This window comes from Vicugna pacos, chromosome 5, assembly GCF_048564905.1.
Source record: "Vicugna pacos chromosome 5, VicPac4, whole genome shotgun sequence".
Taxonomy (NCBI): Eukaryota; Metazoa; Chordata; class Mammalia; order Artiodactyla; family Camelidae; genus Vicugna; species Vicugna pacos.
The window spans coordinates 1,113,092-1,128,331 of record NC_132991.1 but is presented as its reverse complement, the minus strand read 5'-3'; the positions used below and the strand labels follow the sequence as shown (position 1 = coordinate 1,128,331).

The window sequence follows — 15,240 nt, the reverse complement described above, 5'->3', positions numbered from 1 at the left end:
GAATGAATGGGTGTGAGGCCCCCATGTTTGGCTGTGTGTCTGTGTGTGTGTGCACACGGGTGTGAGGTATCTGTACCTGGCTATGTTTCTGTGTATGTGCATGCCTGTGTGGGACATGTGGGTCATTGGTGGTCTGTGACCATTCTGAGATTTGTGTGTGTGCCCAGGGAATTATTTTTGTGTTTGTACCTGGTTTTAGCAATGGCATAAGACAGTTTGTGTGGGCCGTTTTGGGAGACCCCAGTAGGTGGTTGGTGTGTGCTGCTGTGACAGGGTGTGAGATTGTGAGTGAGAAAGGGATGGGTGATTACCTGTGCCCTGTGGACTCCGGGACTTGGGTGGCTGTGGCTCTTGTCTGTAGGTGGCTCGTGATGACAGTTGTGCTGGGTGCCCTGGGTGACTGGAAGCTGTGTGCGTAACCACATGCAACTGTGAATACATGGTCCTCATTTTCTGTGTGTGGGAGCATGAGGATGGGGGCCACATGTGCAAGATTGAGTTCCTCTTCTCAGAGTGATGTGTAGAGAACAGTGTTGCAACTCAACAGTGCAAAAGTACGTGAAGTCAGTACTGGCTGCAATGAATTGAGTATAGGCAACTCTTTAAGAACCCACAAAGGATGGGAGTAGTGACCCAGAGAAAGGAAATCTATGCATCAAAAAAAAAACCCAATTACGTGGAATGCTGAAAACTTCATGAATTTGCTTTTTTGGCTACCAGTTTGCTTCCCTATTTCCTACTCACACAATTGTGTGGTTCTGAAGCCCCTGCTGCTTAGCACAGCGTGGGAGCTAGGTGCACTGGGGTTTCCAAGGAGGAGGTCAGGATGAGCCAAGTCCCCTCTGATTTCCCCGAGAGCTTCCCTGAGCTCTGGCTGGTCCTCTGACTTCTTCTGAAAGTTGAAAATGTCGGTGATTTGTAGGCGCAGCCAAAATAGAATTTGAGGAGTTTGTTTTGAACTTCTGTAATCTGTTATCTCATCATCACTTTAATTTACTTTGTGATGGTGCGTAAGATGCTTTGCAAATTCCCCAAGCATGTGCTCCCTCTGTCAGTGGGTTGGAGTCCCTGCTCTCCATTATGGGAAAACCACATGTACCCACCTCCGATGATTTGATTTTATGGCTTGGTATTTAATCTTTAAAATTGGCACCTATCAATAATCAAGGCCCATTGTAGCATTAAATAGTATAATGAATCAGAATTTTCTCTTTCTAATATCTCAGAGGAGCTACTTAGAGTAAGCTGGTGAATTGGGGCTACAGCAAGCAACACCGTCTTCATACCCCTGTTTTCAACTGTCATCGCAGTTACTTACATCCGACTGCTCTCATAACCACAAGTCTTTCTGTTATAGGTTTTATTTAGCCTGTATCCAGATCAAGGGAAGTCCTGGCAGTTGTTGGCGGTGTCACCACTGGAAAGCTACTGTATCCAAACCTACTCTGAGACGGACAGTTGCCCATTGTTGACTCACAAAGTGAAGAGATTCGAGAACTAGAACTATTGTAACTGCTGCTCCATGTCCCAGCACGGGCGATCACTGTTCCTCCCCACCCGAATTTTGGTTCTCCAAGATGTTTGATGAATGATGAGGCCGCGGGACAGAAGGGGAGGGGCACTAGCGAGACTACAGTTGGTGGGTGGTGGTGGTGAGGTTTTCCATGGAAGGGTGACAGCAGCCAGACGGTGCACTCTGGTTAAGGCCAGGCTTCCTAGGGCTCTTGGACCTTGGTCTGTGCCCCCTTCCCCTCCTCCTGTGTGTTTCAGCTTGTGTGTTTCAGCTTGATCGATTCCTAAGTTCATTGGTTCTTTCCTTGGCTATGTCATCGAGTCTGATGATTGCTTGGTCTCTCACGCTGTGTGCTCTTGCCTTTTTGTAGGACTCCTAATTTGTTGTTAAAAGTCAGGCATGTTCTGTAGGATAATAGATACTGAGTGTGTTGTTGGCTCGGGCTGCCATCACAGAAGACCACAGCCTGGGTGGCTTACACAAGACATTTATTGCTTACAGTTCTGGAGGCTGGACATCTCCGGTCAGTGTGTGGGCCTCTTTCTGGCTTGTAGATGGCTGCTTTCCTTCCTGCTGTGTCCTCACAGGGCCTCTCTTCTGTGTGTGTGTGTGTGTCTGTCTGTTGCACAGAGAGTGAGCTGGCTCTCTGGTGTCTCTTCTTATAAGGAACTAATCCTCTCAGATCAAGGCCTCACACTGGAGGTCAGGGCTTCAACATATGGATATGCGGTATGTGGCACTGAGGGAAACAGCTTTAAGCTCGGAGATGAGCACACCTGAGCTTCTTGTGGTGTTAGTTGGGGAGGTTGGTGTAAATTTAGACAGAGGTTGGCCGTGTTGTAGTCTGTAGTTGCCTTGGTAACCCTTAGTGCCTCAGTCCCTTGGAGTTCTTGGTCTCTCACTATTTGCCAGACCCTGCGCTGTTCCTACGCCCTACCTTAGGGGTAGAATGACCTTTCCCTCTCACCTGCCCTCTGCTGCTGGGGTTCCACTGCACCTCCAGGCTACATACCAGATTTGCTGTGCTCCCCCTGCAAACTCAGGCTTTGTCAGGGGTCCCCCCCATTCTGCCCATCTTCCCTGAGTACCTGCTGGGATTCATGGAGAAGAGCCTATAAGAAGAGGTTAACAGCTCTATTCTGGAGCTCCCAGGGGCTCCCCACTCTCATACTAGCCCACATCTGACCTTGAACAACTTAAACATTTTCTGATTTAATCTCGCCTGCTTCTGTGTGTGGTGGTGGCACCCGTCCCAGAGCAGCCTTGCTCAGCCCCGTCCCTCCCTGCCGGCAGGGGCCTTTCTCACTCTAGAATCCAGCTTAGGTGTTTGTGGTGCATCCTCAGTCTTGATGGAATAAGACATTAACTTATATCTGTCTGTCTTTCTCTAGTTGTAAGTGTGGGAGGGGTGGGTTTCCAGCTGTCTGCATTGGGATATGTGCCCTGACACTACAAGTCTAGAGCCCGGAGCCCCTTAGAATGGACATTTAGATCAGAACCTCTAAAGCTCTCAGTCCTGCTCAGAGCATAGAGTCAGTGGCAGGTCCTGGGAGGAGGAGGCTGGGAGAGGAGGCAGGTGGAAGGGGAGGAGGCCCACGAGGAGGAGGGGAAGGAGGCAGCTGTGGCCAGTTCCAGTATTTTTTTTTTCAATCTTTGTTTTAAATTGAAGTATAGTTAATTTACAATGCCGTGTTAGTTTCTAGTGTACAGCAAAGTGATCCAGTTATACACATATATATATTCTTTTTCAGATTCTTTTCCACTATAGTTTATTATGAGATACTGAATATCGTTCCCTGTGATACTGAATATCGTTCCCTGTGGTATACAGTAGGACCTTGTTTTTTATCTGTTGTATATATAGTAGTTTGTACCTGCTAATCCCAAACTCCTGATTGATCCCTACCCCACCCCTAACCCTTCCCCTTTGGTAACAGAGCTCCTTGGTTCTTTTATTTCTTTATTTCTTTGTTTATTTTTAATTGAAGTATAGTAGATTTACACTGTTGTGTTAGTTTCTGGTGTACAGTACAGTAGTGTTCAGTTACACATATATACATCCTTGTCCATACTTTTTCATTATAGGTTACTATAAGATATTGATATAAGACATTGATACTGTAAGATATAAGTGTATACAGTAGGCTCTTGTTTCTCTACTTTATATGTAGTAGTTAGTGTCTGCAAATCGCGAACTCTCAATTCGCCCCTTCCCATCCCCTTTCCCCCCTGATAACCATAAGTTCCCTCTAGATGTATGCCCAGGAGTGGGATTGCTGGATCATGTGGTTAGTCTATTCCTAGTCTTTGGCAGAATCTTCATACTATTTCTCATAACAGCTGCATCAAACTACATTCCCACCAACAGTGTAGAGCACAGATCATTTTGATTCATTTTTCTACCTCCACCAGCTTTCTCTGCTGGATCAACATGACTGGGCACTGCTGTGTAGAATCCACAGCCTCAAGATCTCGTGAGAGTCAGCTTGGCACAGAGAGAAGAAGCCTGAGTAGTGCAGACATCTGGGCAACACACCAACCCCAGATGTAGGAGCGGAGGGGCCGGGGTGTGGTGGGGGCATAGGTACCATGGCAGCTGCACTTTGAGGGGAAGGAGCCTCTTGTCCTGATAACTCTTCCCTAACCAAGAGCCTTCACATGCTTTGAAGGGATTTCTCTCTTCTCACTGCAGTGGATGTCACTGATTTAGCTGATTTTGGATTTTTTAGCTCAATTCTCTTCGTGATTTCTCATCGGGCACCTTAGGGTTCGGGCATGGATGCAAATTAGATCATCTGTTCGTTCACACAGCTCTGCTGTATGCTGCTCACCATGGCTCCAGGAACTGGGGCAGGAGTCTTCTGCTGGCAGCTAAGAGCGGAAGCAGGGATGATAATAGTGGGAGGCACCACCTAGACGTTAAGCCAGAGGATTCGGAACACGATTAAGCAAAGTGAAACCACTTGAGCAGGTCAGGGGTGAGGGGCTGAAGAAGCCAGGAGTCATCAGGACGGCAGTGCGGGTGGAGGGCACATTTCCTTGTGCACCTTCGGAGGAGGGTGCTCCTGGGGAGGGTCGGGGTGGAGGACACTCCAGGCCTCTCTGCCTTGCCTTGTGGTTCACCTTGACGCCACTCCAGCCGTGAACCTCAGCAGCCATGCAGACTCCACGTTGCTCCAGGTGGACCTGGCAGGGGCCCTGGTGGCCAGCGGCCCCACTCATCTCGAGAGAGAAGAGCACTTGGCGGTGGAGGTGACCCAGGCGAACGCTCCAGGCTCCCGGCGGCGGCGGCCCCAGCAGGTTACACTTGTAAGTTAACTTGAAAGGGATTGTAAAAACTCGTTTCATCTCCATAGAGTTTCCTTTTGAATGAATTGGATGGGAGCAGTATGGTAATGACACCACTGTTAGGCAAACCTTTGTCTTTGAGATTCTCTTGTCTCTAAGTGGATTATAAAACTGTCACCATTTCAGTAAAGTCAAGCTTTTGAGGCTTTTTTTTGTTAATTCAGAGTGATTTTACTGGGCAATTCAGGGAAACATTATTTGAAAGTGTAGTTAAACCTGGGCCTTACCTCGGGGTGCGGAAGATACTCCAACCCCACGGTTTGTGGACACGTGGCTGAGACAGCCTGGTTTCCCTTAAAGAGCTTCTACTTCCACAGCAATGGGACCTGTGCTCAGCATCCAAGCAAAAGCCGTGAGTGCACATCCTACAAAGGTTTGGAGAGCCAGCAGTGGTATTGTCACTGTCCCAGAGCCCAGACAAGGTCCGGCTCCTCTCTGTGCATCCTGTTTTGTCTCCCAAGTCTTGGCTTCGGTGACGCCCCTGGGTTACCATGGTGACGTCTGTATGAAGTCGTATCCCTAGTTCACGGGTTTTCCCTATTACAGCTAAGAGAAGGCAACCCGGCTGGTACACAAGGCTGTGTCATCCAAAATGCAGTGTCTGATGGGTTCTGACACCCATCTCATTTTTCTGCCATGCACAGCAGGGTCCCCAGTGCCAAAGTCTCATTATGAACAAAGCTGCAGTTTCATGGATGACGGCGGATACAGCACAGACATTCTAAACCGGTTGTTCTGGCCGTGGTCTTAGGACATAAACTTACCTTCCCCGCCTGCAGCGCACGGCACCCTGGCAAGGGCTCCCCGGTAAAGACGAGGTGGGCACACTTCTGTCTGCTCCATTGGTGATCTTGCACGGAGGATGGCATGGCCCTTGCAGCCTGCTGACACAGTTGCCTGCCCTTGGGTGTGTGTCGGACGTCCTTGCTCTGGAAACACGAAGAACACAAGAGATCTTTAGGGAAGGATTTTTTACTGATACCCTGTTTCTAGCAGAGAAGTGTTCAAGAGAGCTTTTGTTCTCTCTTTCAGGCTTTGACCGGTTTCATAGTTCCTATTTCAGTTTCTTTTATGATTTGTGGGTGACAGGACTCCTGTCCACCCACTGAAAGTTCCCTGGCCCCCCAGCCCAGCTGCCTGCCTCTGCCCGGCCAGCCCCTGCCTCCCTGCACACATCTGGCCCCTCTCAGCTGGCTTCTTCGCTCCCCTGCTCCCGACCAGAGCGTGCGGGCCTGCAGCAGAGAAAGTGCAGCTTCCAGCCCGCCCTCCCACGGGCGCCTGTGACGTGGAGAGGTTCCTGCCTCCAGTTTGCAAACAGGAAGCAGTCCTAAGCAAGCCTTTCTCGTCAGTTGCTTCCAAGGGCTCAGAAGAAGCCAAGTCTCCAGTAACATGCAGTGATTTCCTTTTAACAAGTCGTATTTACTTCTGTACCTATATTGCTATACACAGATGCTGTATTTCTACTTCGGTGTGCTTTTTCTTCAACAAAGCCCTGTAGATGGTGGAAATGCCAGCTCCACACCCCCTGGCCATTTCTGATGTCTCTGTGTGAGAAGGCCTCGTGCTCCTCTTTCTCCTTGTCTTGTTCTAAACGAGTACCTACACTGAGCAGTGCTGGATCCCAGGGGATGGCTCAGGTTCAAAGCCTTACTAGGATTTTACCCTTTGACTTTGACAGATCACTCACAACTGGACGGTATTTTTAAATCCGAGAAGAAGTGAGCGCGTGGTGGTCAGCAGGACCTTTGAGGTTCTGAGCAGGTGGGTCTCGGTAACTGGGGGTTCGGGGAAGCTCCTCTGGGACGTGCTCGCTGGGAGAAGGGGGACCCACGGGACCCTGTTGTCAGATGAATTGCCAGATCAGTTACGGACTTGGATGAGATGTTCTTGGGTAGACAGTGAACATAAGGTGGTGGCCAGGTGTTAGAACCACACGTGTTGGAAAGTAAGAGGACCGAATGCAGGGTCTGTTTTGAAGCAAATTGTATTTTACAGCTGATGCTTTAAATTCATTGATATCTGCAATGGGGAATTCTAGGAAATCCTAGGATTCTTTTTTTCTTCAATGCCACTCCAAGTTAATCTGTGCTCTTGGTTACTGTATGAGTTTGCGAGGCTTGCTGTAACAAACACCGCAGCCTGGGTGGCTTTGACAGCAGGAACTTATTTCCTCGAGTTGTCGGCAGGGTCAGCCCCTGACAGGGACTGAGGAGCTCCATCAGATGGGCCTGGCCACGTGGAGGCTGCACCAGCATCTCCCACAGCTTGCCTGTGCTCAGGGCTCCTCATCTGCCAGGTCGGGCACTGTGCTGAGTCACTCTGCGATCAGTTCAGGCCATGGTTCCGGCCATGGACGACTGGAATTGGGGAGGACACAGAGGGAGCAAGCACTATAGTTGATGTCCAGTCTGTTTCCTTCACCGTGGTAAGACCTTTGCTCCATTCTGCAGGGAACCTGTGTTCATCAACATTCGAGTGTCCCTCCAGCAGACCCAGATGGTTCCTCTTTTGCTGGCCCATCAGTACCTCCGTGCAAGCGTGGAAGCACAAGTGACCATCGCTGCGGTCATCCTCACCGCGGTCTACGTGCTGATTATATTTGAGGTAATTTGCGTGTCTGCTCTCCGGGCTTTATCTGTGCCCACAAGTAAGTGTATTTCGAACATGGTGGGCACTTTGGATGGGCTCAGTTTTGCTTCTTAATCAAATTGAATTCGTCTTTCCTAAAAAGTACCTTCATTCTAGGTGGAAAATTGCTCTGTGCTGGAATATCTGCTGAATCTTAGCAATTGACATATGCAAGATGAGTTTTGGCGGGGAACCAGTTATACTGAGCAAATTGAATATGCACACGATTTTCTCACCCTCACTCTGCTGCTCACACCAAGTCTGACCCTGAGGGGACAAGTGTTGAACCTCTCTGAGACTCAGGGTCTTCTTCTTTCTGTAAGATGGGCATGTTAAGATGCCCCTAGCTGCTTCATAGGCTTGTGTACAAGATGGGAACCTAGGAGACCTTGGGTCACATGTGGAGAATTATTATTATTTATCGACTCAGCTAATGAGCCTTTTCACAAAAGATCTCATGTCCCATAAATTCGATGTTCCTGGGCAACTCTAAGTGTGGCTATACCTTCAATAGTATGAGGCAAAGCGCAGACGCTGCCTGGGCTGGGCAGGTCCACTGTTGGCTTAATTGTGAAACCAGACTGACAGAAACACATTGACGGGAGTGTTGGCTCCAGCGGGTTGAGCCTGAAGGGTCAGGAGAGCATGTGACTGTGAGGCGTGTTTCTTCTCGAGCTCAGGACAGGGATGAGAAATGCTCTGGAGCGTGAAGGAGATGGCCCGAGGGAGGAATGGCCGGGACGGTTCCCCAGGATTCCCGCAGTTGTCTGGTCTGCCTGTGAGGAATGTTGGCTCCAGGATGTTGAGCCCCAGTTGTCCAGCAAGGTGCACTCGTTGGCTTAGTTGCCATGTCTCTTATGTTTCTTTTATTCTAGGGCAGCTCTGTTCTCTCTCTTCTTCTGTTTTCCTTTCAATCAATATTGTCATTGTTTCAAAGCTCCCATGACCACAAACACACTCTGTGGTTTTCTAGAGGGACTCAGACCCAGAGACTCAGAGGCAGCCGCGCTCAGGCCTGGGGTTTGTTGCCAGGACCAGCAGTGGGGAGCGGCCTGCCAGGCAGAGTCTGGAGGAGTCCAGGAGCAGACTTGCTCCTCTCCAAGGGGCTCCCAAGAACATGTTCCTTCCTCCAGCGGGCGTGCTTCTGCCCACGGCAGGCTCCTTGAGACTCAGAACCCAAGGATTTTGTTGGGGGTTTGTCACAAGGGCACCCTCAGCCCACCAAAGTCCCACCCTCCCAGAAGGAAGGCAGATGTTAACCATAAATCACATTTCTGTACCAACAGTCTTGGCACCCTGGTGCAGCACCGCGCGGGGCTCCAGGCCCACAGAACAACCTTATCACTTGGTAACGCAGGGAACAGCTCAAAAGCCAAGTCCCCAAGTGTCAGCCAAGGGCTAACCCTAGAGCAGGCTCTTCTAAAGGCCCCTCTGATGATGACAACCTCAGGCCTGCTAGGTCTTTGCTGCGCCACCAGCTACCTGAAAAATCGGATTCTGTTGTTCTGCAGGATATCCCGCACCCCGTGTTGCCTGAGGGCTTCCTTAGGGGATTAAGTTTTTGCTCTGTTTCCTACGGACTACAGTTTGGATCTGAAGCCCTCAGGTTCAGTTTTGGGGCCCACAGATTCCACAGGTGTGCTGGGACTCAGGGAGGAGGAGAGTGATGCTTGGGTGTCCCCCTTTCAGGAGCGCTGAGATTGCTCAGTGAGCTCAGGTGGTGGCAGCCCAGGCTGTTCATTGTCACCCTCCCTGCTACCTTTGCTGCTATGGTTTTAACATCCCCCAGGGATCACAGCCTGACTCAGTTGTTTCATTTGCATTTATGATAAACTTTCTGTCATTCCATCTCGTGAGTCGTTCTGTATTGAAGAACTTTCTTCCACCCAGTTTCATTAATGTGAAACACACTTCTTGCCAGAGACATGAGATAAATTATTTTTAATTATTGATTTTTATAGTAATGAGCCACTTCCAGTGCTTTCAGTGGTATCCATTGAGTTATTTTGTGTCTTAGATTTTTCTGACTGTCATTTTGGATTTAATATATTCAATGTACTGTAATCAGTTACAATCACTAGTAATTTGAAAAATACAGCCCAATGCCAATTTATTTTTGAAAAGACATTCTGTTATTCTAAGGCTTTTTTGGTCTGTTTTTAATAATTGTACAACCTGTGAAAATTAAATAATTTATAAATGTTTATTAATTTTTCATTAAATGACAGCCATTATTAATAGCAATTCAGAAAAACCCCTTTCCTTCCCTGCTAAAACCATCCTGAGGTTATTAAAGTCCTGTAAAGAGGCCAACTCAACATGGCTTATACCCTGACAGAAACAGTGGATACGTGAGAAGAAACTAGATATATTGTTTCATCGATTATAGCTCATGCGGGCACCCTTGGACTCCTTGTAAGTCAGGTGAACTGGTGCCCCTCCGGATAAGGCAGTGCCACTCCCACCCCTCCCCCCTCCACTGCTGCTCTATATTCTAAGGTACTGGCTATATTATCTATTTTAAAACCTTTTTTTGTTTTGAAATAATTACAGATTCACAGGAGGTTGCAAAGAAATGTACAGGGAAGTCCTGTGCTCCCTTCCCCAGCCTCCCTCAATGTTAATGTGTTACACAGCTACAGTTCAATAGCAAGACCAAGAAATTGACATTCGTACAATCCATAGAGTTTATTCAGATGTGTTCCCTCTGAAAGTCCTGTGAAGCAACATCCATCCCTTTTCTCACCATCCCTAAGGCCTGGAAACTGCTAATTTTTCTTCTCTATAATTATGTTATTTCCCCAATGCTTTATTGTGGACTATTGAAATGTATATCTTTTAAGTTTGGTTTTTTTTTTCACTTATCATTATTTCCTGGAGGTTCACCCAAATTGTTGCATATATCAATAGTTTGTTCTTTTTGATTACTGAATAACATTTCATATGGTTGGAATGGTTTGTTTAAGCATCTATCCTTTGAAGGGCTAAAAAAATCTGTGTGTGTGTGTGTGTGTGTGTGTGTGTGTGTATTGAGCTATTATAAATACAGATGCTGTGAACATTTAAAACTCAACATTAAAAAACATGAAAATGTGTTTTAAAAACATTTTAATATGTTCTTTGTATATTCTAGATGTAAGAACTGTTAAATATGTGGTTTGTAAATATTTTCTCAGTCTAATTTATAAACTTTTCCTTTTATAGATTGTGCTTTTGGTGTCAAGTTTAGATTTTTTCCTATGTTCTTTCCTAAAATTTTAATTGTTTTACCTTTTACATTTAAGTCCATGATACATTTATTTTAAGTTAGTTTTTTCTAAGGTGTGAAGTTTAGGGGGAGATTCATTTTTTAACTTATGAATGTCCAGTTGCTCCAGCATCATTTATTGAAAAGGCTATCCCTTTTGAATTGCTTTTGCTCTTTTGCTAAAAATTCATTGTGCACGTTTATGTGGATATATTTCTGAGTTTCCACTGATCTGTGTGTCTGTTTCTTCCACCAGTACAACATTGTCTTGATTACTACTTGATTATCATAAGTCTTGACAATGTTAAGGGTGATTTCTCCCACTTAAAAAAATTGTTTTGGCTATTCTATAGCCCGTTTCTTTTCATATACATTTTAGAATGGCCTTCCACTTCACGAACATGGTATATCTCTCCATTTAATTAGGTCTTCTTCGATCTTTTAAAAAAAAATTTTCATCACACAGATCACGTACATATTTTGCTAAATTTATAACTGTGTTTCCTTTTCTTTGGGATAATTATAAATGATGTTGTCAATGAAAAATCAATTAATAATCAAGTTGAAAGAAAAAAGAGAATTTTATTTAGGCCAAACTGAGGATTAGAACCCGAGAGATGAACTCTCAGAAGCTCTGAGAACTGTTCCACCTGTGGAAGTCACAGTCATATACGTTTTTGAAACAGAGGATCCTACATCAGAATGACATGCTGACGTTTTATATAAAGTTCACCACAGATGTGTAGTCCAGCTAAGCACATTCAAAGTGAGCAGTAAGTCACTATGGCCCCCTACAGAGTCAGGAAAGAATGCTAGTCTTTTCAAAAGTTACATTGCTAACACCAGAAGAAAGGGAGAAAAATTGATCTTCAGAGTTGAGCAGGCACTGCCATCTTCAAGGGGCTCTGGGTAATGTGTAATGCAGACGCACACGGCCCCTTAGAGAGGGACGGAGGAGGCCCAAAGGGAAACAGAGAGAGAGGATTTTATGTTTAAGTTTTCTTGTCTTGCCTTAACATGTAAATTTTATTTGATCAATTTCTCCTTTTTTTATCATTAATCTTCCAATCGGAAGTATTAAGTGAGCAAATATTTGGTCCCCCAGTGCCAGAGTGATTGCTTACCTGCCCTGGATCCGTCGTGTCTCTTGATGCCAGGTCTTAGCAGCTTGGTTCTTTCCTTCCTTTAGGAAGTTAGGCTCATAGAATAGGACTGATCATCAACTCCGGGTGGCCCATAGGACATTCCAATTTTACCCTGTATGTGCATCGTGCCCATTATCTTATCTAGAACTGTAGATATGATCAGTAGTTTCAAGTCATTTAGACATCATTATTTTAGTTGGGGTTTGGATATGAACCAAGATGCCCAAGAGATTATTATTCTGGAAATTATATAGAACACAATCAGTATAGCTAATAAAGTCATAAGCGAGATTTAAGCCAACCCAGAGCTGAACCTTTTACGTAAGATTTCACCTAGGCTGGGAAAGGGATCTTTCAATGCAGAAATTTGATTTTCCATGTGTGTCATATGAGTCATACTAGAGAGCTCATCTGGTATGAAAATACAATATTTGGTTTATATTATAGCGTAAGTTCCCCTTGCAAAGTGGTTTTAAAAATCAAGAGCCATGTGGTTTTGCAAAATTGCTTTCCCATCATAGGGACCTCAGAATTAAGTAAATTAATCAAATGTAGTAAGCAGACATAGAGATACATGTGGATGGGGAAACATTTTATAGTCAATACATTTTATAAGGCAACCGTAGTATCTAATATTACTTGGGTTAGAGATTTAGGGATGATCTGTAGTGTTACAATGGTTCTGCAGTCTCTTCAGCCTTTTGACCAATGAAGACTGATAGATTTCTGAGTATATCTCTGTTAACATATATACTCCTGCATTAGGCACCAAGATTCCCAAAGGATTTTGCCACCTGGCATCTTGGTATCCTGCTCACATGGATCTCTTGACTCTGTAATTGGGAGAGAAAGGAGGTGCCTCTATCTCTTTGTATGTAGATGTCCCAGTAAGTATAGACCTTCTACCTTCCAGCTATTAAGAAATTTATGTGCTCACCCTTGGGTCAATTCCATATGAGACAAAACCTGGTGGAGTGCAAGTGATCCCTCCCAGAGTGCTCTCATGGATAACTTCATCAATTGGAAGTTTGTTAGCATAGTATTAAACCTTAAACCTTGATCACTTCTCCTGTAGACTTTCCGAAAGCCATCTGTACGGTATTTGACATAGGGGAGTTGCTGGCACAAGGTACTCGTGTTTTTCTCTTGAAGACGTTTGTTAAGTAAGGGATAGAGTTAGTGGGAAGATCCTAGAGTGGGTTGTGTCAGTTCTCAGGACCAAGGATAGTGTTAGTTAAGGCATGGACACATTTATACATTGGAGAATTTGGACCTGAAAGGTTAGACGAGAGGAAGGTCTGTCTAAGTATGAGGGGGCTGTATCAGTCTTGTATTAGTCAAGGAATTTGATGACAGATCCAACAGTTGATTAAATATAGCTACCTCCAGTAGCTATACTTGTAACAACTTTACTAAAGAATTTTCCTTCCATCTTAAGCATTGGAGCAAAAGTATAGGTAGAAGTAAAACAGTAACTTTCCATTTTGGCAGAGAGATAGACATTTGGTAAACAGTGCAATTGACCAGTGGGTTGAGTCTTACAGGCTTGGTCCAGACTCTGGGGTCAGGTGTCTGCTACTGTTGTCATCTTCTCATCTTAGCTTGGGGATGCTTGTCTTAGCTGAAGTCAGGTGTTAGAAACGGGTCAATGTCCATCAACAGATGACTGGATAAAGAAGTTGTGGTATATTTATACAATGGAATACTACTCAGCCATAAAAATAATATAATAATGCCATTTGCAGCAACATGGATGGACCTGGAGATCGTCATTCTAAGTGAAGTAATCCAGAAAGAGAAAGAAAAATATCATATGATGTCACTTATATGTGGAATCTTAAAAAAAAGACAAATGAATGTTATTTACAAAACAGAAACAGACCCACAGACATAGAAAACAAACTTATGGTTATCAGCAGGGGAAGGGAGTGGGAAGGGATAAATTGGGAGTTCAAGATTTGCGGATACTAACTGCTATATGTAAAGTAGATAAACAACAAGTTTCTACTGCAGAGCACAAAGAACTATATTCAATATCTTGCAGTAACCTACAATGAAGAAGAATATGAAAATTAATATATGTGTATATATGTGTATGACTGAACTATTTATTATGCTGTATACCAGAAATTGACACAACATTGTAAATTGGCTATATTTCAATAAAAAAAATTGGAGAACCCCCCTCCAAAAAAAAAGCAAAGAATAAAGAAACAAGGGTCAAAGTCCATTCAGGGTGGAAGGGCCTTTATAAAATGAGAGATGTGAATCTGTGAATTTATGTCTTTCAGTTTGGCTGCACACGGATTAGTTAATAATACCTGATAAGTTCCTTTCCATCATTGCTGCAAATAATCTTTCATTTGATTTCCTCTCCAATAAACAAAATTTCTAGGTTGTAATCCGTGAGTCTTAAGGTTTTTGTTCCTTGGGATCTTGCTATAAAAGCAGATTAATACTATAAGAAAACTTTGTCCTTTTAACAGAGAAAAAAACCCAGATTTTAGTTTTGTGTTATTTTTACCTTTAATATTAAAATTCACTCATTTAATTAAATTTGATCTAATCTTAGTCAGTCCTGACTATGCATAAATTCGTTTTTCAGGGTTTTGTTAAGTAATATCTAGAAATGTGTCACTTCATAGTAAATCTTTCAATAAGGTCCAAAATAGATGTATTAATAGTCTCAAAACATATCTAGTGTCTCTGTAATAGGAGGTCAAAAGTAGATAAACCTAGACTATGTTAGCAAGTAATGTTTCATTATTTTATCTTACTAAAAATGATCTAGAAAAAGACACTATGAACCATCTACAAAACAGAAACAGACTTGCAGACGCAGTAAACAATCTTACGGTTACCAGGGGAAAGGGGGTAGGAAAGGATAAGTTTGGGAGTTTGAGATTTGCAAATGTTAGCCACTGTATATAAAGATAGATTTAAAAAGTTTCTTCTGTATAGCAGAGGGAACTATATTCAATATCTTGTAATAACCTTTAATGAAAAAGAGTATGAAAATGAATATATGCATGTATATGCATGACTGGGACATTGTGCTGCACACCAGAAATCGACACATTGTAACTGACGGTACTTCAATTTAAAAAGTGATCGAGACATTCAGTGAATTTCCATCATTCAGTTTAGTGGAATTCTAAAGTTTTAAGTTACCAAAATCTGGAGAAACTGTTTTTAGGTAGATATACCATAAAACATAATTATTCTTAAAGAGTTCAGCCAAAAACTTTTGTCTTACTTATCTGTATTTTAATTACTTATGAAAATATTATCATATTAAGTTAGTTTTGTTTCTGACACATTTTGTAACACAGATAACGTGAGCTTATTGACTTTCAGTA

General features: G+C 44.1%; 1 protein-coding gene across 3 annotated transcripts in view; it reads left to right on the top strand.

The window, feature by feature from the left end:
• The window catches only part of OCA2 (OCA2 melanosomal transmembrane protein), a 176,966-nt gene that overhangs the window by 40,487 nt on the left and 121,239 nt on the right, over positions 1 to 15,240 (top strand). For all 3 annotated transcript variants that reach the window (XM_072960740.1, XM_072960741.1, XM_072960739.1), the window contains exons 6-9: positions 1,358 to 1,430; positions 4,653 to 4,822; positions 6,540 to 6,622; positions 7,312 to 7,465. In XM_072960740.1, the coding sequence (XP_072816841.1) occupies positions 1,358 to 1,430; positions 4,653 to 4,822; positions 6,540 to 6,622; positions 7,312 to 7,465 (480 nt within the window). The remainder of the gene's footprint in view (positions 1 to 1,357; positions 1,431 to 4,652; positions 4,823 to 6,539; positions 6,623 to 7,311; positions 7,466 to 15,240) is intronic.